Source organism: Portunus trituberculatus, chromosome 25 (assembly GCF_017591435.1).
Source record: "Portunus trituberculatus isolate SZX2019 chromosome 25, ASM1759143v1, whole genome shotgun sequence".
NCBI lineage: Eukaryota > Metazoa > Arthropoda > Malacostraca > Decapoda > Portunidae > Portunus > Portunus trituberculatus.
This window is the reverse complement of record NC_059279.1, coordinates 9089869-9112813: the sequence shown is the minus strand read 5'-3', so window position 1 is coordinate 9112813 and position 22945 is coordinate 9089869. Positions and strand designations below refer to the sequence as shown.

At 41.6% G+C, this 22945-nt stretch overlaps 1 protein-coding gene across 5 annotated transcripts in view; it reads left to right on the top strand.

Annotated features, from left to right (window-relative positions):
- The window catches only part of LOC123508982 (kinesin-associated protein 3-like), a 224708-nt gene extending 218606 nt beyond the window's left edge, over positions 1-6102 (top strand). For 3 of the 5 annotated variants that reach the window (XM_045263086.1, XM_045263084.1, XM_045263082.1), the window contains one exon: positions 4629-6102. In XM_045263086.1, the coding sequence (XP_045119021.1) occupies positions 4629-4669 (41 nt within the window). In that variant the 3' untranslated portion in view covers positions 4670-6102. Of the gene's footprint in view, positions 1-1141; positions 1263-3605; positions 3719-4628 lie in introns of all 5 variants that reach the window. The other 2 variants (XR_006676061.1, XM_045263083.1) reach the window with 2 other exon arrangements.
- The last annotated feature ends 16843 nt before the right edge of the window (positions 6103-22945 follow it).

The window sequence follows — 22945 nt, the reverse complement described above, 5'->3', positions numbered from 1 at the left end:
GAAGAAGACAAGACAAGCCAAGACAAGAAAGATGAAGAAATGTGCTTGAAACAATTCGACTGGAATCTCCATACATTTATTTTACAAGCAGCCTCAGTACTATGAGAGATCAGTAGAGGAAAATTCTTGATCAATTCATTCTGGTATAGCAAGCTTATTGGTGTATAATTTCTCTGCTATGGGTAAAGAATTCAGTGTGAGCATTGCTGCAACATTCATAGATCACAAAAATATAACCACATCAGTGGTCTTGTTGCAACTTATTCTTCTATTCAAAATATATCATATGATAGTCATTAATTGGGTAAGTTCCAATACAAAACCTTATTATATATACAGATCCAATGACTTTTTGCATGCATGTGAAAAAAGAAACTTCATTCATTCAAGTACTTCAAGGAAATTTCTCATGTAATAATCTTTAGATAATGAAAGTTTGGTGTTATATTTTATATTAGAACTAACCCAAAGTATCAGTGGCCACCTATACAAGCATCTCATATTTTCTGAAGACAAAAAATGGGTTAGTTGGTAAGATACACTATTATGATCTATTAATGTCAGAAGCACTCTAGATACAGCAATAATCACTACTGCTGTTACCAGGATAGCAGAAAAATTATATAAAAATATCGTACTATATTGCTGGCTATTTCCACTTCTTCAAGGTTGATTCCCTGGAGTATCCTGTAAGGTCATGCTCTCTCTCTCTCTCTCTCTCTCTCTCTCTCTCTCTCTCTCTCTCTCTCTCTCTCTCTCTCTCTCTCTCTCTCTCTCTCTCTCTCATCACATCACAGACCTGTAGTGTGTTCCCTGCATAATATAATAGAGAGAGAGAGAGAGAGAGAATGAATTTGTGACTAAGGAATTTATAGGGAATGTGTGAGGAATGAAGTGAAACAATAGAAGTGCTACATTATGTTGCACTTCTAATGAATAACTATGCAAGGACAAAATTAAGAATTGGCATTTTCTCTGTGGTGTTTCCTGGGGTTCTTCTCAAGTGAATACCTCAACTTTTAGAAATTGGTTATTTATTTATTTATATTATTTTATTTATTTTATTTTATTTATTTTTTTTTTTTTTATTTGTTTATTTATTTATTTATTTATTTTTACTTTTTTTTTGTAAAACTGGAAGAACTGGCCCAGGGTAACAAAAACCTACAAACAAAAAGGTCCCTTTAGATGCTACGTCCCCAAACAAGGCTGAGAGAATTGCCCAAAAGGTCTTGAGTAGATAGATGGAAGTACAAAAGCAGGTAAGTAGTTTCTGTATTTACTAGAGAAAAAAAGGAATGAATGATTGAGAATATTGATTAAATCTTGTGTTAAAGAGGTGGACAGAATAAGGTTAAGAGAAAGTATTCCCAATCTTTCAAATTTTTCTTTAGTAAACTCTGAAACTCCCTACTTCTGTATTTCCATCTACTTATGACCTGAACTCATTTAAGAGGGAAGTTTCAAGAACTTTATCCCATGCTTTTGGCTGATTCCCTTGGCCTTGTTTGGGGGTGTAGCATCTAAAAGGGCCTTTTTGTTTAAGCATTTTTGTTGCCCTACCAGTCCTTCCCCTCTTACATGAAAGAAAAAAAAAAATATTACCAATGTTTAAAACTCAATGCTTTCACTTATCTTGTGTAAGGAGCTTGTGTTAGGAGTGGAGGTATGCAATTAATAAGATCAGAAGAGTAGTTGGCATGAAAATCTTAGTAAGCTTTATTATGAGCTTAGATGTGGCTTGTAGCAATGATTTCTTCTACAACTAGTGAGGGTGTGTGTTTAAGGAGGAGGCAGAAGCGAGGCCAGAGTAGCGCCATAAGTGTTGACTCCGTGTCTGTGAGTAGATAGACCCTTCGTGCACACTAGTGTACTACCACTTCCATCACTGCTTACAACCACAACCACCACATGTCAATGGTCACCATGATACCTCTGATCATCTTGCCTTTTTCAGCTCAAAATAAGTACCTTCCATTTTTTTACACACTATCCTGTTTTAATTTCCCATTCTTGTAGTTATGTTCACACAGGGATTGCCACATGTAGGCCTGATGGCTTTTTGTAGCTTCCTTAAATTTCTTACACTCATATATTCTTGAGAGCCTTTGGCAGGTGGCTAAAGCTTGGCATGCTGTGTCCTGAGGAAGAGCAAATGATGTTGAAATTTATTCTCGTGTTATGCACTATATTAGTTCAGCTGTTCTGAGTTTATTAACAATGTACTGTGTGTAAAGGAACGGATGAGAAAAGGTAGACATGATTTGCTTTCATTATTCCACTGTACTTTATTGAAAATGCACCATTATTTTGATTCTTTGGTTGCTATGCTACATGAACAGTGTTTAGTTCTCATAATGTGCTCGGTAAACCGCATTATAGCTTCATAAGAGTGAATAAACTACCAATGCTTCGTATGTCTGGCTTGCTTTATCACACACTTACAATGTCACACCCAAGAAAGAAAAACAAGTAAAGGAAAGAAGAGGGAAAATTTTCCTTATGCTTCTTTCTTGTCTTGTCTCAAAAGGAACACAAGTAATATCCTTTGTACAAGATTGGAATATGGAGATGTATCATGAATTCTGACATTTCAGGAATTACGGTATTATTTGGTCGGATCTTTTACAATATCAAAAGAGAGAAAGAAGCCCTTCAGGATACCAGTGGTAGGATTAAAATTTTAAATCAATTAATTAAATTATGGTCAGCAATGAAGAGCACAGATCTGGAAGTATGGTGCTCTGTTTACTGCATCTCTGGGAGTTTCTGAGCAAGATGTCTTCACTCTTAACTGTACTTCATAGTATTTGTCAGAAGGATTGATTGATAGGCTTAATTTAGGCAGCTTTGAATTGTATGGCCATTCTACTTAGTTCTTCAATTTGAGATCAGAGATTTAATTGAAGTACAAGATGGACTCCCATGAAACACACCACTTAGCCATGGACCTTGCCTGCCTACTTAAAGACAGACTTTTTTAAAATTTTATTCTCAGCAAGGCGACAACAGAAATTTTCCGTCTCATTATGCTAATGGCAAGACTTTTAATACCTGTCCCCCAACCTTTCCAAATTCCTCCTATTTTATATATCCTATATTCCATTCCTTTTTTTTTTTTTTTCTCTCTCCAATATTCACATTCTTCATTCCTCCACACCACATAGCTCACTACTTGTATGCATGATGAGGCACACAGTAATGAAGGGCAGTGAATGAGAGGATGAGAAGGAAAGAAGAGGGATGGAGTTGAGCATGGTGAAAGGCAAAGTATTGAAATGCAGGAGCAGACTTTAAAAACCTCATCCAGTGTGAGCCATGAAAATAAAACCAAGTGTCACCTTACTTAGAAATGTAATTTTATACTAGCTTGGAATTAGTCATTATGGACCACACAGGTAATAAATAAATTTCAGCTTAGTGTTATAGAGTTGTCAATACTAGACACAATCCCTTCAGTGATAGGCTGTAATTCTAAAAGGGATTCAAGTACTAAAGGCATCACTGTGCTCTTCATATCACTGTTTGGTGTCCACGTCTCGGCCATAAAGCAAGCTTGCAGACATAAGCAACATGAAGATCCAAATCTCTGTCCTTCTGCACAGATATCGACAACATGTTCTTATGTTGGGTGAGTCCACCATAGCACCTTGGGTGAGGCAAACCCGTTGGAAGCCTTCCTGTTGAGACCCAACTCTCATTTGAATAGGCTATCAAGGTATGTACAAATCTGCAAGATGTCGTAGTCTCCACCACATGCATGACCAGACTGTACTGCTTCTGGCAAGCCTAAAAAATGCCATGGTCTTAAGAGTTGGCCCTAAGAGACCAGTGGCCCAATGGCTTTGCTTTCTCTCATGTAGTGCTTCAAGAGCCATCATCATGACAACAATCTGCAAAGATAACAGCATCATAGGCAATGAATGTCATAATGATGAACTAACATTGCTAACAGATGCTCCACTATGATTTTAATCGATAACTTTGCCTGAGCCTGAAGTGGAAAATTGTGCCAAGGCAATTCCCTCAAGAGTGTTCCAGGTGTCTGAGTCTGAGACTAGATTAAAGTGCACACACACACACACACACACACACACACACACACACACACACACACACACACACACACACACACACACACAAAACAAAAAAAAAGAAAAAAAAAGTATGTATTAACACATATGTATGTATGTTTATGTATAGCAAATGTTATACAATTCAAGACTTTTTCTGAGTGCTAACTCAAGAGTAGGTATGTGAAGTACCAATTCATTCACAACTCTATCACAGTATAACTGAATTTTGTTGTATGTGTAGTTCAAATCAAATTTCCCTTTTGAATTTTACGTCTAGTGGCTCAGCTAAATTCTCACTGCTAGCAGCTGACCAGCTCATTGGAACAGTGTTGGCAACGTCTCATTTTGCACCTCCACTACTTTTTTGCTGATGCTCCAACTTTATGACAAACACTGGTTGCACACCACACTCATCTGAAAAGTGTAGTCTAGAGGTTTATTGAGCTCAACAGAGATAAAAATCCTTACTTTGATAGTAAAATGACTAATAAGTGCAAAAAAGTTCAGTACTTTAAGTATATACATATTCTTAAACATCATTTCTTCCTACAGATTTAGTGCTGACCTGGAGCAGTTTGCTGATGAGCTACTGAAGAAAGCTGGTGTATAATGGTGTCTGGTGCAAATATCTTCATTTTCATCTAACCTATGAGGAGTCTAGTCACTTTAGCTGTAATCCTTTCACATTCCTTGGCTCTGACAGAGTCTCACTGTAATTGATTTAAGCATGCATTGCCTTTTACAGTATCTGTGTTTTAATTAATTTAAGATCATAAGTATGACAGGTAATATGCAATATGATCTTATGGAATCTTGTATATTTGTGAAAACATTAATTGAAAAAACAAAATTATGTGTGTACCATTTTGTTTGAATTTAAAGATCTAAGGTCACATCAAGCTTGGATCGTATACTCTTTTTAATTTTAACCCCTTCCCAGCAGCAGGGCAGATGAGTGTTCAACCAAATAAAAAATTGTCTATATATATAGACTCTACTAACTTTCATCGATACGTCTATATATAGTTTCCCTACAAATGGGTACTCCAGATTGACATCTATATATAAACTCTGCCACAAAACTGAACAATTGAATCTATATATAGACTCTGCTGCAAAACTGAACAAGTGACATCTATATGTAGACTCTGCCATAAAACTGAACACACAATTGAATCTATATATAAGTGTTATTTGTATGTGATTGGTTATAATGTATGTCAGTATATTTGTATGAATGTTTGGGTTATTCATATCCAGGACTTGTGACCTGGATGTAATTTACTTCCACTTTTCTTCATATTTTTCACATACATACTTGTTTTGTACCTATTCATATTTTTTTGGCAGTGGTGCTGGTGTGTGGTACAGTTCTTTCTCCTTGACATGATAGATTAATGATAAAAGAAAGTTGAAAAAATGCAAAATTTTCCAGTATTAGGTTATATGCATAGCACATCCACCATCAACAAAGCACAAGAGGTGACTGGCCTTGAGAGGCCATGTTGACCAGCGTTTGGGTATTTGAGATGCTAAATAATGATTTATTTTATTAATTTTGTTAATTGTAAGGAAACATCTATATATAGATCATGCTACATCTTAGTGCAGTAAAATAAGAACAAATGTCTATATATAGACAATATGACAAAAGTCCCATTTTTTTAAACATCTATATATAGATACTCCGCCAGTAAGAGGTTAATGTAATATGATCAAGAAGTCCAGTGCAGGCTTCTGACAGCACTGTCTCTGTATGTGGTGTGGCACTCTTGGCTACAGCATTTATGAACCACCATAGTTAACATAGCAGAAGGAACTACACAGTTTATATAATACTAGGATCTCTGTATGTGGTGTGGCACTCTTGGCTACAGCATTTATGAACCACCATAGTTAACATAGCAGAAGGAACTACACAGTTTATATAATACTTAGGATCTCTGATTTGGGTGAGTTAAAATCAAAATCTGCCCACTGCAAAGATGTCAAGATTATAACATTAAATAAATAAACTTTAAATTAATAAATGTGTGTAAATGAAGACCTCAAATGTGACTGACTAATGCATCCTCGTGGATGAACTGTGTGCAAAGATAAAAGAAAATGTAGAAATGTAAAGGAAATATGAAAGTAAATACGTGTAGACTCAATACTCGAACTTAATTCAGTCCAAATGGCCGTTCGAGTATTAAAAAGTTTGATTATTGATAACTATAAATCAGGTAATTCATTCCAGCCATTGCCAAACCCAAGTTAAGAAAAAAGCAGCTGTTTAATTTTGCAGTTGCCACTAGCATTGGTGTCTTTCATGGGGTTGTGTCCTGGCAAACACTTCTCTTCCTTTGTTTGTTTGTTTGTTTGTTAGTTTTTCAAAACAGGCCAGTTTCATCACAATTAACCACTAAAACTCAGGATGTTGGGATTTTTAGCTCGCAGTAACTCGGGAGGTTTGGTGAGAAACACACAAAATAGCCCGTATTCACATTCTGATTACACTTAGAAATTCAATAAACGAGTAAGAACAAATGGTGTTCTGCCCACAAGAGGAGAGGAGGAGGGGGGTTGTGCCTAGCACACCTCAGGTGTGTGTGGTGGGTGACTCAGGTTAGGTACTTAGATAGCACTTTCTGTGGGAAAGACAGGGATAGGAGGACAAACGTGTGTATGCCTGGTGCAGGTGTGAAGGCAGTGAGTGAGGAGGTGCAGAAGAGAGTTGGGAGGATGGAGAGGGAGGGTGTAGTAGTTTTGCACGTAGGTGGGAACAATGTCAGAGCAGGTGGGTCGGAGGAGTTAGTGGCAAGATTTCGTGAAATGTTAGGCAAGATAAGGGAGAGTGGTAGGAGGTGTGTAGTGTCAGGAATCTTGCCTCGTGTGTATGTTAACAGGGAATGGTTGTCTAGAGCCATTGGTGTGAATGATCGGGTAAAAGGGATGTGTAAGCATGTGGGTGTCAGCTTTGTGGATGTATGGGATAGGTTCTATGGGCGAAGGGATTTGTATGCTAGGGATGGTGTGCATCTGAGTAGGAAGGGTGTGGATGTGCTGAGTGGATGTCTGGAGGGGAGTTGGGATGGAGTGTAGGGGTGAGGTAGCAAATGCATTCCAGAAGAAAGATGTTAGACATAAATTAGATAGGATAAACAGAGATAGTGAAAAGATTAGGAAAGATTTCCAGGTGCAAATAGGAGAGAATAAGATTAGGATTCCAAATAAGGAGACAGCATCTAGGAAGGTAGCAGGACTTAAATGTTTTTATGTAAATGCCAGGAGTCTTAGGAACAAGAAGGACGAGTTATCTAGTTATATAGTTGAGGAGGACTTAGATGTTGTATGTGTCACAGAGGCATGGGTAAATGAGGAAAAGTTTAGGAAAATAGGAAAGAATATGAAGTAGATGGATACATTATGTATTTACACCAGAGAATTGGTAGGATAGGTGGAGGAGTAGTTATTTATGTAAAAAATCCTTCATTTCCAGTCAGGTTAATGGTATTAAGGTAGATAACAGAGTAGAGTCCTTATGGCTGGATGTTAGAGTAAACAAAAGTAAGGTTATTAGAGTAGGAGCTTTTATAGACCACCTAACCAGTCAGCAGATGTAGACAACCTTATGGTAGATGAGATAAATAGGGGTGTACTAGTCAGACAATTATCTTAGGGATTTTAATCTTAAGTCAGTAAACTGGGAGAGGATGGTAGGAGATGCTAGTGAAAATAAGTTTATGGAAAGTTTTCAGGATAACTATTTAGTGCAGATGGTAGATAAACCTACTAGGGGAGGAAGGTTTTAGACATAGTACTAACAAATATTGAGCATTGTTTAAAGGAAGTTGAGGTAGGAGAGACTTTAGCAAACAGTGACCATCATATAATTAGATTTATCATTAATTCCAGTAGGGATAATATAGTGAATAAGACTAGAGTCCCAAACTATCAGAAAGGCAATTATGGTAGGTTACGTCAGTTATTAGGAGAGGTAAACTGGGAAGATAGTTTTGGAAATAAAACTGCACAGGAGATGTGGGATATTTTTAAGGTTGTAGTAAAGGGTATAGTGATGCAGTGTATCCCTTACAAAGATATAAGGCAGAGAAACAGGAAGCCATTATGGTGGACTCATGAGATAGGTAGCCAGATCAGAGAGAAGAAGAGGGCATATAGAGAGTTGCAGAAAAGTGGGAAGATGTAGATTTGATTAGGTACAGACAGGTCAGGGATGATTTGAGTAAGGTTATAAAAAAAGTAAAAGGCAGGCAGAGATAAAACTAGCTAGAGCTGGGAGTAAAGATCCCAAAAATTATATAGTTATTACAAGGTCAGTGATAAAAGAAATAAGGATAGGATTGGACCACTCAGAAAAGATGGTGTAGTAGTGGATCAAAATGAAGACATAGTAGAATTATTGAATGAACAATTTTCTTCAGTATTTACTAGGAAAGAATAGGAAATCCTGTTACAAACAGTGCGACGAGTAGTTTAAGAGCTTTAGAAAATATTGATATAAAACCGGGAATTATTAGGAAATTTATTCTTGAACTAGACGATAGGAAAGCTAGTGGTCCTGATGAGCTACATGCCAGAGTACTTAGGGAGGGTGTAGACAGTATTTCTGAAGCACTTAAGTTAATCTTTGAAAGATCACTTAGGTTTGCTGAGATACCTCAGGACTGGAAGTTAGCTAATGTTACTCCAATATTTAAAAAGGTAGGAAGGATGATGCGAATAATTATAGACCGATCAGTTTAACTAGTATAGTATGTAAGATACTAGAGAAAATCATTAAGGGTAGTATTTGGGAGCATTTAAATGAGAATAGATTAATTAGAGATACCCAACATGGCTTTAGATCAGGGAGGTCCTGTCTTACAAATTTGCTCGATATCTTAGAATATATTACCAAGGAGTTAGATGATGGAAATAGCATAGATGTTATATATCTAGATTTTAGCAAGGCGTTTGATAAGGTACCGCATAGGAGGCTAGTGTACAAATTGAGACTACATGGGATAGGGGTAGGTTAGTTGATTGGATTAGTGAATGGCTTTCTGATAGGAAACAGAGAGTAGTATTAAATGGGGCAATGTCTGAGTGGAAGGAAGTGGTTAGTGGGTACCCCAAGGATCAGTGCTAGGACCTCTTCTTTTCTTGGTGTACATTAACGATTTAGATATAGGAATTAGTAGCAAAGTATCAAAGTTTGCAGATGATACTAAGATAGCATGTGCAGTACAGGGTGAAAAGGACAATTACAGAATACAACGAGACCTGGACAGGCTGATAGCATGGGCAGACAGGTGGCAGATGGAGTTTAATTCTAAAAGTGTCAGGTTATGCATTTAGGTAAAGACAACACAAACTTTAGCTATGAGATGGAGGGATGTTGGCTAGAGGCAGTAGAGGAAGGAAAGGATTTAGGAGTAGTGATAGACAGGACTATGAAATTTTCAAAGCAATGTTTAGAAGCAAGAAATAGGGCAAATAGGATCCTGGGTTTTATAAATAGAAATGTTAGTTATAAAAGTAAGGAAGTGGTGCGTAGCTTATATAATTCCTATGTTAGGCCCCATTTAGAGTATTGCATACAGGCCTGGTCACCCCATTATAGGCAGGATATCAACATGTTAGAAGCAGTTCAGAGAAGAGCAACTAGGATGATACCAGCATTAAAGCGCCTGGAGTATAGAGATAGATTAAAGGAATTAAACATGTTTTCATTTGAGAGGAGATGTATAAGAGGGATATGATAGAGTTATTTAAAATGTTCTCAGATACAAACTACATAGATGTGAGATCTTTCTTTACCTTAGAGGAGGGAAGTAGGACTAGAAATCATGGCAGGAAGATTAGAAAGCAAGGCTGCAGGTTAGATATAAGAAAATATTTCTTTAGTCATAGGGTGGTAGACTTCTGGAATGCATTGCCAGAGAGGGTTGTAAATAGCACTAGTTTGACAATGTTTAAAAACAGATTAGATAAACACTTAAATTTATTAGATTTATAATTATGTATAGCGCTGCATGATAGTTTTTATAAGAAATTTACTATAATTAAACAAGACATGATCCCCATGTATGGGGATCACAGATTGTAGAGGAGTTCGCTGCAGGACTTAGCACTGTTAATGGGCCAAATATTTAGAATTAGTATATAATGTATTGTGTACTTGTAAGTGTATCTTTAAGTACTGATGACGAGGTCGCTGTGCGACTGATACAGGATAACCTAGATGGGTCCTGGTGGCCCTATTATTTATGTTATATGTTATGTTAAATCTTCCTCTTTGCAAAGCAAAAAAGCAAAAAAAAAAAAAAAAATAGTCTCTAGATGCTATGGTTACCAAAATATCACAGGTTGAATGAGGTTGTATCATTGGTGTACGTGGCCTTGCGTTCGATTGGGTCCAGCGGCCTTGGCTAGTGATAGAAAACGGGCCCCTTGTATCTCTCTCTCTCTCTCTCTCTCTCTCTCTCTCTCTCTCAATCAATCAAAATGTTCGCAAAGTGATCTAATTTGTATATTTTTTGCAAAAACATACAAAATACATACAATAGGAGTTGCTGGTAGTGGTGGTGGAATATCCTCCCCCCTCGGTGGTTGAACCTCCTATATCCCTATCAGAACCCAGAACATCACTATCTTCGCTCTCTAATATTGTAGAAACTGTTAATTCCAAAGCCCTTCTGATACCACTCTCATTCAAAAGTTGTCTCTCCGCAACATGGCGAGAGACCTGAGGTGTATATGTAAGGCACGCGGGAGAGGTGGCGGAATCGAACACCGTGAAATCACTGTCGCTCCCACCATCCATCGTGGGAGTTGATGACAGCGTATGTTTACTCCTGTCCTCCAGTGTTCCTTATGATCTTTTGTCTGTGTGCACACGCTGCCGAGTATACATGAGTGTGAATGTGAGAGTGAACCAGGTTTTTCACTATAAGCAAGTGTAGTCGCCGCTGGGCGAATGTAGTATTCAGGATGACAAAATGACCCAGTCGTTTACTCGCTTCAATCTGACCTGGGGAGGGGGAGGGCTCGCCGTGCCTCAGAATGAATTCCAGTTCTTTTCTTGAAATTCACAAACCACCCTTTACTTGCTTTAAAATTATCATTGGAGTCAGATGTAATATCAGAAATAAGATCACGATGCAGCACACAAATTTTGGCCTCTGACAAAAAATCAGCAGCCATCTGCCTTTGGTTAATTCAATCAACAATTTTTCCATTTCTTCCATTGCCGCAGGTCGCTTAAATTGCCTTTTCACACCAATCGCCACATCAATTCTTTTAATGAGCTGTCTCCTTAGTATTGTGGCTATTGTAGATTTAGCCATACAGTACTCAGCTGCAAGATAGGTTATTCCATGGTTCAATAACGATCAAAAAGTTATTCTTCCTCCTTTCTCATACTTATCAATAATCTCCTTTTTCCTTTCAATGTTTGTCACTACATTCTTTCTTGTAGGCTTATTTTCACCACTAAGAAGCCTCTTCGGTGCCAATGTAAGCTTCTAAATGCAAAAAAAAAAAAAAAAAAAAACCTGCGGAGAGAAAGCACAGGACAATGTTATTTTTACGATAGCAAAGGATCAACTGGCTGTGGTGGCCGGTGGCCCAGTGGCCAGTGGGTCGCGTGGGGTGGCGGGAAGGGAGAGACCCTTTGTTTACAGCCACGTGGATGGACGTTCAACTAATAGATATTTTTTCGAGTATTAAGTCGAACTTTTGCGTTCGACTATTGAAAAGTTTGACTATATAGACATTCGAGTATTGAGTCTCCACTGTAATATTTAAAGGTAAATAATAAAGCTTGAATATAATGTGAAATAATAATTGTAAGTAAGAAATCACCAAGCAACTTCCTTTAACACACCTGTTACAGGATTGGTTAGCACTCAAAACCTACATAATCACAACCTCATATACAGTAAGTCCTCCTTATACGGTACTTCGTTATTCGGTAAATTCCCAGTAACGGTGTTTGGTAATTACTACCCTCGATTCTATTTACGGTAAGAAAAATTTACTGATACGTTTTGTTTACATCGTACCATAGCGCCACCACGCCGCGCTGCTACCACAACAATCAGTCTCTTCCCACGTTTCCCACTGAACTCAAGTAAAATCCTTACGTCGTGTTTTTTGTGGATATTATGAGTAATGGCTGAAATCCTTACTGTCCCTTAGCCTCGGGAGGGACGTCATCTGATAGAATACGTGACGAGTGAAAAAAAAAAAAATTGTATTTCTTTTGCGCAGTACTTTACAAATTTTTTTTTTTTTTTTTTCATATGACTATTTTCATGTATTTTCATGTCCGTAGGGGTGACTTTCGACGTGCTGAAACACATCCCTTATTATTACATGTTATAATGGGTATGGTATACGGTAATTTCGATTTGCGGTAAGGTTTTCAGGAACGCATATGTACCATGTAACGAGGACTTTTGATTAACCTGAGGGTTACGTTTCTGAAGGTGTTTTGTTTTTAAAAATCGCCTTATTCAAACATAATTTTCCTATAGTAAACAATGGTAAGAGGGGGTAAAGACAACTTTCTTCCTTCACACAACATTATTCATACATTCTTATGCAAAAAAAAAAAAAGAAAGAAATAAAAGTTGATGACTCTTATTTTCATCATGGGAGTCCTCTTTTGAATTATCTAATGCACTTGTTAAGAGACTGACACCTCTGTGAGCCTTTTTTTCCAAAACTAATTTTTGTTGCCCTTGGTCATTTCTTCCTCTTACATGAAAAAAGGTGTAGCCAATGTAAGAGAAATACACACACACACACACACACACACACACACACACACACACACACACACACACACACACACACACACACACACACACACACACACACACACACGATGAAATAAGTCTGAGTACAGAAATATAAAAAATAGATGAGGGGTACAAAATAGTAAGATATAGATATAATAAAGTAAATTTTGAAGAAATAAGGAGATACTTTGAGGCTGTGAGCTAGAAATGTTTTGAAGATGAAAAGAGATTTGCAGGAGAAATGAAACAAGTTTATCAAGATATATAATACTGCAGTGGAGAATTATGTACCGAAGGGAAGAGTAAACTGTAAAAAAGGGAAGGAGTGGTACAAAGCTATAATTATATGAAAGGGCTAGGCCGCCACTAGACAATGCAAGACAATTGCATGGAATAGATGGAGGAAAATGCGAACGCAAAATAGATAGAAAGATTATGTTGATGCTAGAAATGAATGTGTGAGAATTATGAGGGTTGAAAAGCAGAACTATGAGAAGGATATAATGGACAAATGTAAAAGTGACCCAAAACTGTTTTATAGACATATAAATGGAAAAATGAAGAAACGAGAGGGTATAACTGGCCTGAGGGTTGATAGAAAACTATATGAAGAAGTACAAGAAATAGCTGAGGTGATGAATGAAAGGTTTCAAACAGTCTTTACTGAAGAAGGAGATTTTGACTTAGCAGATCATGAATTGGATGGATGGATACAAACTAATTGGAGTAAATCAGGAGGATGTTATGAGACTGATGGAGAATCTAGATGTAAACAAGGCACCTGGTCCAGATGGAATTTCAAATTGAATACTGACTTACGAGGGAACAGTTGACAGAAAAGATTCATAGCCTGGTGAAGACATCGTTGTTGCAAGGGAAAGTACCGAAGGACTGGAAAAGAGCAAACATTGTTCCTATATATAAAGGTGGTAGTAGGGAAGACCCTTTAAATTATAGACCAGTATCACTGACGAGTGTAGTGGGGAAGCTGTGTGAGAAAATTATTAAAGACGTCTGGATGGAACACCTAGAAAGCAGCAATATGCTGACAAACTGTCAGTTTGGTTTCAGAAGAGGAAGGTCATGCTCCTCAAATTTGTTGTCGTTTTATTCAAAAGTAATAGATGCTGTACAGGAAAGAGATGGTTGGGTAGACAGTGTCTACGTAGATTTAAAAAAAGCTTTTGACAAGGTACCACACAAGAGGTTACTATGGAAGATTAAGAACAATGAAGGAGTTGGAGGACAATTATTGGAATGGATGAAGGATTACCTTAGTGAGAAGGAAATGAGAACAGTGATAAGAAACAGTAGTTCTTCCTGGCTAAAGGTCACTAGTGGAGTACCTCAAGGGTCAGTGTTGGGACCAGTCATGTTCGGCATCTATGTGAAGGAATTGAGAGTCATATCAATTTGTTTGCAGATGATGCCAAGATAATGAGGAGAGTGAAAAATGTAAAAGACTGTATGAAACTGCAAGAGGACCTTGATAAGATTGGTAGATGGAGTAGAACTTGGCAAATGGAATTCAATCTGAATAAGTGTAAAGTCATGGAATTTGGAAAAAGTAAATGGAGAGTACACGGCAATTACAAAATGAAAATATTGAGTTTGGAAAGGTCTAAAGAGGAAGTGGATTTAGGGGTGACAATTACAGAAGGCTTAGCCCCAGACAGGCATATAAATAAAATCACGGGAGTAGTAACAAATCTGCTAAGGAGAATGAAAATAGCCGCCTCATATTCGGATGCTGATATGATGAAAAGTTAATTAGATAAGACCAAGACTGGAGTATGCGGCGATCGTGTGGTCCCCTCACACTAAGAAGAATATTAGAAAATTGGAGATGGTGCAAAGGGCAGCCACAAAGTTAGTACCGGAACTGAAGGATTTGACTTACGAGGAGCGGTTGAGAAAACTGGAAATTCCAACACTTGAGAGTAGGAGAGAAAGGGGAGACTTGATAGGTATTTATAGAATGGTGAATAAGCTGAATAAAGTGGATGGAGACTTTTTAAGCCTGGAAACAAGGGCTACAAGGGGACATGGGAAGAAATTGAAGAAGGTGCAGTGTATAAGAGACATTAAGAAGTACAGTTTCCCTCATAGAGCTGTGGACACCTGGAATGGATTAGATATAGACATGGTAAATGCAGTCAGTGTTCACAGTTTCAAAGCTAAGCTGGACGAAACAAGGTATAAAGATGGGTCAATATGAGCTTGCTCCCCTCCCATAAACTACAACTAGGTAAATACACACTTTTACGTTCACCGCTTAAACGGGTAAGATTGACATCGGGGAGCCAGTGAACAATAACAACAACAAAAAAAAAACACTGCAGGTTCAACTGGTGAGGAAATGCAAAGGGGGCACTTAAAAAGCTATTTTAATAACCCAATAATGTAACTGACATACACATATAGATATAACATGAAACACATGAAACTGATATACACATATACATATAACACATAAATAAATATAACAAAGAACCCAACTTAATACCTAACAATAATACTAATCCTATATAGAGGCAATGTGGAAAACACGGGATGAGGGGAAGTGATACTTATGCAGTGTCGCAGTGGTGAAGTGCTGGGTGAGGTAGATCCCACGGTAATCCAAGAGGCGTTGTGTTCACTGGTTGAGGCTTTGACCTCGACTGACTTCCAGAAAGCCGGGAGCTCGCATAACACTTCCGCTTGAGTCGAATGGGGCCGCATGAATCCAACTTCGGGACAGTAGCGGGCTTCATGAGACGGTGACATGGAGGGTTCATGACACGGTGGCGTGGAAGGTTCATGAGACGGTGACGTGGAAGGGGAGGTGGAGAGGTGGCGAACGAGGTAGCAAGCGGAGGAGGTGATGGTAGTGGAGTATGTTACGGGCGGGCCATAACATTTCCTCACCCCTAAGACCTCCGTAATGGGCTCATGAAGGAGGTGAGACGAAAAATCTTGATAAGGCGTCGGCGATGATGTTGTCCACCCCCTTGATATGGTGGACTTCCAAGTTGAAGGGTTGAGTTAACAAGGCCCACCTAAGAATGCGTTGGTTTCGGTTCTTCATGGCGTGAAGGAAGGCCAAAGGGTTGTGATCGGTGAAGACCTTCGTAGTTTGAGGACCAGGATGAAGGTAGCACTCAAAACGTTGGAGCGCCAGAGCCTCCTTCTCGATGGTGGAGTAGTTGAGTTGGTGTTTCTTCAGCTTGGTGGAGTGATAGGCGATGGGATGGAGGATGCAGCTTGTGGGGTCTGCTTGAAGGAGGACAGCACCCACTCCAACTCCACTCGCGTCCACTTGTAGATGGAAGGGGTGGGAGTGATCTGGCGTCCAGACCACTGGCTCCGAGGAGAGGAACGCCTTGAGATGTTAGAAGGCTTGGTCACAGGTCGGAGTCCAGTGGAAGGGGACAGAAGTGCTGATAAGGTCCGTCAGGGTGGAGAAGTTCCTACAGAATCGTCTGTAGAAACCAGCCATCCCCAAGAAACTCATGAGAGCTTTCCTGGTGGTAGGGACAGGGAAGCCAAGGATGGCCTCTACGTTGGCTCTCTTGGGGCAAACCTTGCCGTTCCCCACCACATGTCCCAGGTAGACCACCGTAGGCTTCCCGAAGATGGACTTGGCCAGGTTGATTGTAAGACCGGCTTCCTGCAACCGACCCATCAGCCTCCGGAGACGGGTCAGATGTGTCACCCAGTCGTCCGAAGTCACCACCAGGTGGTCCAGATAAGCAGATGTTCCCTCCAAGTCCTGGGTGATGTAATTTATAGCCCTCTGGAAGGTGGCGCAAGCATTAGACAAGCTGAAGGGCATCACTGTGTATTGGTATAGTCCGAAGGGGATGATGAAGGCGGATATTATTCGGGCCTCGTCCGAGAGGGGAATCTGGTTGTAACCCTTAAGTAAATCTATAGTGGTTACAAATTTGACTACTCCTATGCTATCTATAGGGTCCTCTATCAAGGGCAATGGGTAGGAGTCTGGCACTGTCACTTTATTTACTTTCCTGTAGTCGGTGCAAAATCGACTACTACCATCTGGCGTAGATGTTAACATGTGTGATCCCAACACTTGGATAACACTTATTACACACCTGCCTATGTGCAAAAAATAGAGATAAGTGCTATCGGTGAACACACCTGGTTTCGTGCGATACCAATGAAAGTCACGAAGCACTTTTTACCCAAAGGAGCCACTTGATCGCACAAAGGTAAATTTAAACCACAGGCAGAGTAAGTCACAGAAAAAAAACACATCAAAGTCACAACACCACAGAAACACAAGAAAAAATAATGTAATCACAGAAAAAAGGTCACTGGAAAAATGGAACACTGAACATGGGTTATAATAGTCCTGTCACGGTCGCCAATTGTTACGTTCACCGGTTAAACGGGTAAGATTGGCACCGGGGAGCCGGTGAACAATAACAATAAAAAAAAACACACTGCAGGTTCAACTGGTGAGGAAATGCAAAGGGGGCACTTAAAAAGCTATTTTAATAACCCAATAATGTAACCGACATACACATATAGATATAACATGAAACACATGAAACTGACATACACATATACATATAACACATAAATAAATATAACAAAGAACCCAACTTAAAACCAGTTTTTATACCCTCTGCTCCACTCCTACTGGCTCATCTATGAACCAATCACGGCTGGATTATCCACCTGCTTCCGGTTGCGGCACATCCGGTACCCCTCAATACTTCTGCAACCAAAAGCAGTGATACCAACGTGCCAGCGCTGCCAACGCTATCTACCACACTCTGCGTTGCCGCATCACTGCCCTCCCCTACAAAAATAGTCATCCCAACTATTCATCATCACTTTCACACACATAGTCTGTCCACCACTGAGGTTTTTTTTCCTTGTTCTGTGGGGGTGAGATACACATGGCTCACTCTCAGCCTTGTTCTCTGGGTCCTCACGCCCACCGACAGCACACTCTGCAAAATTGTCTATTCCACCGTCATCCTCCACCTCGCTGTCGCTCCTCATCTCACTATCTGGTGACGAGGGTGGTCCCTGCCAGCCCCACGTGAAGTGGCCTTCCTCCACAGCAGCCCATAGGTGGTCAACATGGACAATGTGCAGCTGCCTACTTGTGCTTGTAGGTGACGCCCAAGAGTCGTTGCAGAATGGTGTACGGGCCTTGTCAGTAGCTCTGCAGCTTCGGAGCAAGGCCTCGTTTCCTGCGAGGATTGTACAGCAAGAAGCGGTCCCCCACTGCATACTGGGCATCCCTGGCGTGCAGCTGGTACCAGTCGGTCATGGCTTGCCCCACGAGGCGAAGATTGCTCGACACCTGTCGCTGCGTGGCCTCCATCCGCTGCTGCAATGCCTCTACAAAATCAGGCGCCGTTTGTTGTAGCTCTTCCCCAGGTGGTTGTCCAGTGGCCAGGTCCAGAGGCAGCTGCATCTCTCGACCAAACATCATCCGGGCGGGAGTGTAACCTGTGGCTTCCTGCTGTGCAGACCGGTATGCCATCAGGGTAAACAGCAGCCACAGGTCCCAGTCTTGCTGGTCAGAGCTGCAGTATTTGGCCAGTTCTTCCACCAGCGTCCTATCAAAGCGCTCCACCATGCCGTCGCTCTTGGGGTGGAGCGAGGTGGTGCACGTCTGGTGGATTACCAGCAGCTCACAGCACTGCCAGAACACTCTCGACTGGAACTCCCGGCTCTGGTCCGAGTGCAGCTCTCCTGGAATACCAAACCTGGTGAAAAACTCTTTTACCAGTACTCCAGCTACAGTTTCTGATGCCTTGTGGTCTGGAATCCCATACGCCTCTGGCCACTTAGAGAAGTAGTCCATCCATGGCCACCAGGATGTAGCAGTTACCTCGGGGTGTACACGGCAGTGGCCCCACTATATCCACTGTTACCCTCTCCATGGGTGCGCCGGACTGGTACAGCTGCAGTGGGTACATCCCCTTGGCCTCCTCCATGCTGCGTTATCCCTTTCGGAGACAACCCGATGTGCAGGATCAGCTTCTGGGTAGCATGCCACATGCCCATATAGTCGTAATTGGCGTTGACAGATTATGTTGGTAATCGGCTTCGAATCAGTCTCACGGAGCAATCGCTGATTTGACACAAAGTCCTGTGAAGGCATCTATACCTTGTTTACCTTATATTCCTGGCGCCGAGGCGGGTTTAAAAGCTGGGCGCTGATTGGCTGTACCCCCCTCTCGCTAGCACCCACGGAGAGGCTGTGTCTCGTATGTCCAGTGAGAAATGTTTTTATTTTATATGCTATAACTCACTTCATATAAGGGATAGCCAGATTTGGTTAACACCATAAGACTCAGCAGTGACTGTACAATCAAGATGTATTACAGAAAATTAACAAAAGAAAAAAGATAATGGTATTATGACGAGTTGAACTGCGACGATTTCATAAAAATTTTTATATCCTGTTTTGTTTTGTTCGTTATTTTCAAAGGATATTCATTGAATGCTGAAATATATTGTTGCATCATATAGGAAAAACTCTCATGAAGACGATAGTGTTATCAGAATGCAGGTAAACCTCCACTTAATGAAAACACATAGTCATTAGTAGCCACCTGTTACTCGTCGCGGCTTGCGGCGAGTAACCGCCCGCCGCCACACTCTCCAACCCAACACCACCACCACCATTACTACCACGGAGCGGCTCGCCGTAAGCCGCGGCGAGTAACATGTGGCTACAAATGACTGTGTGTTTTCATTAAGTGGAGGTTTACCTGCATTCTTATAACACTATCGTGTTCATGAGAGTTTTTCCTATATGATGGAATAATATATTTCAGCATTCAATGAACATCCTATGAAAATAACGAATTTAACAAAACAGGAGGAGGAGCGTTTCTTAGTTCTAGCAGGCCTCGATTGAAAGCATCATCGTCCAGGTTGCCGTTCTGCGTAGTGGTCATTAGCAACTTGAGTTTCACGGCCGCCTCCGCATGACCGTTCGACTGAGGGAAGTGAGGAGAGGAAATACGATGTTCCACCCCCCATCGCGTCAAGAAGCGTCGCACTTGTGATGACGTAAACTGAGGACCTCCATCAGTCCTGAGTACGGCAGGTACGCCAGTGTCTGCAAAGAGCTTGCGTAAAAGTGAGACAAGCTGAGCCGAGGAAGCAGGCCTTGCGCAGCTAAATACATACGGCCATCCTGAGAGTCTATCCACATACACCAGGAACGTGCGGCCAGCCATGTGGAAATAGTCGGCCGAGACAGACTCAAAGACACGGGTAGGTGTGTCGTCCTGAAGCAGTGGTTCCCTCTGCAGGCTTGGTAACAACTTGCGGCACGCTGTACAGGAAGAAACTATATTTTCAATGTCAGTGTCTATTCTCGGCCAGTACACACACTGCCGAGTGCGTCGTTTCGTCCTCTCTATATCCTGGTGGCTGTCGTGCAAGCGGTCCAAGGTTTCCCTTCTAAGACAGCATGGAATAAGGAGTCGTGGTCCATAGACTATGAGGTCGTCCACGACAGCTAACATGTCGCGAACCCTCGAGGAAGGTCGAAGCTCAGGGTCTAAATTATTAGCATGCTCAGGAAAGCCAGTTAATATTACATCACGTAATTTCATATACTCGTGATCAAGTGTGGCCGCAGAACGTACCTTTGCGAGCGTAGCGTCGTGTAGAGGTGAAATACGCGTGCCGGTCTCATCAACCACACGTAAGGTAGCTAGAATAGCAGTATGAAGGGGATCCTCATCCTCTTTCACCAGATCCTGAACAGGTGATCTGGACAGAGCGTCGGCGATGCTGTGATCAGCACCGCGTTGCCAGACACAAGTAAAATTATACGCAACTAGTCTCTGACGCATGCGCTGGAGCCTAGTATTTTCTATCTCTCCGATGTACTTGTGGTTGAGGATGGGCAGCAGCGGGCGGTGATCAGTGACTACCTCAAAGTGCGGTAAACCTCGAAGGTAAGTATTACATTTGTTAGCAGCCCATACAAGCGCTGCCATTTCCATCTCAATCACAGCATAGCGGCTCTCTGTGTCTGTGAGGAACCGAGAACCGCACTGAACAAGCTTCCATGTGTCACCGTGGCGTTGCCGCAAAACGAATCCGAATCCTCGTGTGCATGAAGCATCTGTCTCAAGCTTGGTAGGAAGTGAAACATCGAAGTGAGCGAGGATGGGTGGAGAAGTTAAAGCTGACTTGACGTTGTTAAAAGCCTCGTTATGTTGCGTAGTCCAACACCACTCGTTGCGTGGGCGTAGAAGGTCGCGAAGTGGTGTTGCGGCAGCAGCGACGTGTGGCGAGAAACTTCCTAATTGATTCACGAGCCCTAGGAAAGAGCGAAGCTCAGTGATATTCTGAGGCTCCGTAAACTCTGAAATAGCCGCCACCTTCCTCTTGTCCACGGTGTATCCTTCTGTGTAATAGCGCCTGTAGGCACACTTGAAGAGTGTATGTGATACGCAGTACCCGCAGAATTCCACGCAGTTCCCTGCAGACTGAAACTCCTTTGGATTTAGTGTTATGCCAAATTTGTCACATCGTTCAAGAACAGATATGACGTGAGAGAGATGTTGGCGGTAAGTAAAGTCGTACACCAACACGTCATCCACGATCTTCACCGTCTGTGAAACATCCTCTAATGCTTGGTCGCCTCGCCTGTTGTACTCGTCTCTGGACGATACCAGTCCCATGGGGGCGTGCTTGAATTTGTATCTCCCCCACGGTGTGATAAAGCAGGTTAGGTCTTGGTCCTCCTCAGCAATGGGTATTTGGAAATAACCCATCATGGCGTCCATTGTCGTAAACCACTTGGAGCCTTGTTCCATCGAGGCAACGGCATCAATAGGTGATCGGAGGGGGTATGCGGGCCGCATCACACATCGGTTTAGACATAAACGAACGCCCGAATTTTTCTTCGGCACTGGCACCATGGGGTGGCACCACTGCGTAGGGTAGTCCACCTTGGTAATAATGTCCTTCTCGAGCAAGTCGTCGAGTTGAGCCTTTATCTCACCCCTCCAACTGTAAGGTATCGGGGGAGAAGCGGTCACTGCTGATGGTTGAGCACCATCCACAAGGCACCTCCTGACATCTCCCGTAGAGTTGTTGTGTCGAACACTTTCGGAAATGCGGCAATGATTTCCGAAGCATGCGATGCTCGCTCTACTGGTGTGGGTTCACGGTCATGTGGCCATCAAGGCAAAGTTGCAGGCGTAGATTCCACTTGCGTTATGCTTCCAGGTGTAGATTTCGGTACTTTACTCTTCACAGCCTGAATCTGCGCCGGGAAATCGTCTGATAAAATACCCAAAGAAACAGAGTCGAACCAGCTCAGTAACGAACACCTCACTTCTCTCACCACGGACACAGTCACTTCCGCTTTCCTGTCACCCAGTTCAAGACTCGCAGAGAAAGTACCGATGCAAGTCAAAAGTTGCTGATCCGCAGCAAACAGACCAGAACTAGGTAAAGGGCACAAGTGTCGTTGCTGGATGCCAAGGGAGTTTGCGACCACTTCGCCCATGACGGTTGTTTCAGCGCCCGAGTCTGGGATCCATTGAATCGAAGCACTACCAGTGGGGTGAGTAGTTCGCACACTGATTCGAGGCGCCCGGCGAGAACGAACACCATTCACATAAACATCGGCAATTAGACGATGCACCTTCGTTTTCTCTGCTTTCGTAGACTTGACTTTCACTGACTTACACACTTTCCCGAAATGTCCTATTTTACCACACTTATGACACTTTTGACCTTTTGCTCGACATTGCTCTCTGTCAGTGTGCCTATTTCCACCACACCAAGCACAGTTTTCAGGTTTGACTGTACCGTGCCGTTGCTTGTTACCTTGGTACGGTGGGCGAAGAGACACTTCATGAACACTTGTCGAGCCACTCCCTCGCAAATCGGCACTATCGGCATGAGCAGTTTCTGAAGCCCTGCATATGCGTACAACATTAGTTAAGTCAAGGTCGTGTACCTGAAGCAATTGTTTAAGTGCTTCCTCGTCACGGGTGCCAACAACAACTTTGTCACGTAATCTATTGTCTAAACACGTAGGGCAAAAATCACAGAATGCAGCTATTTCTT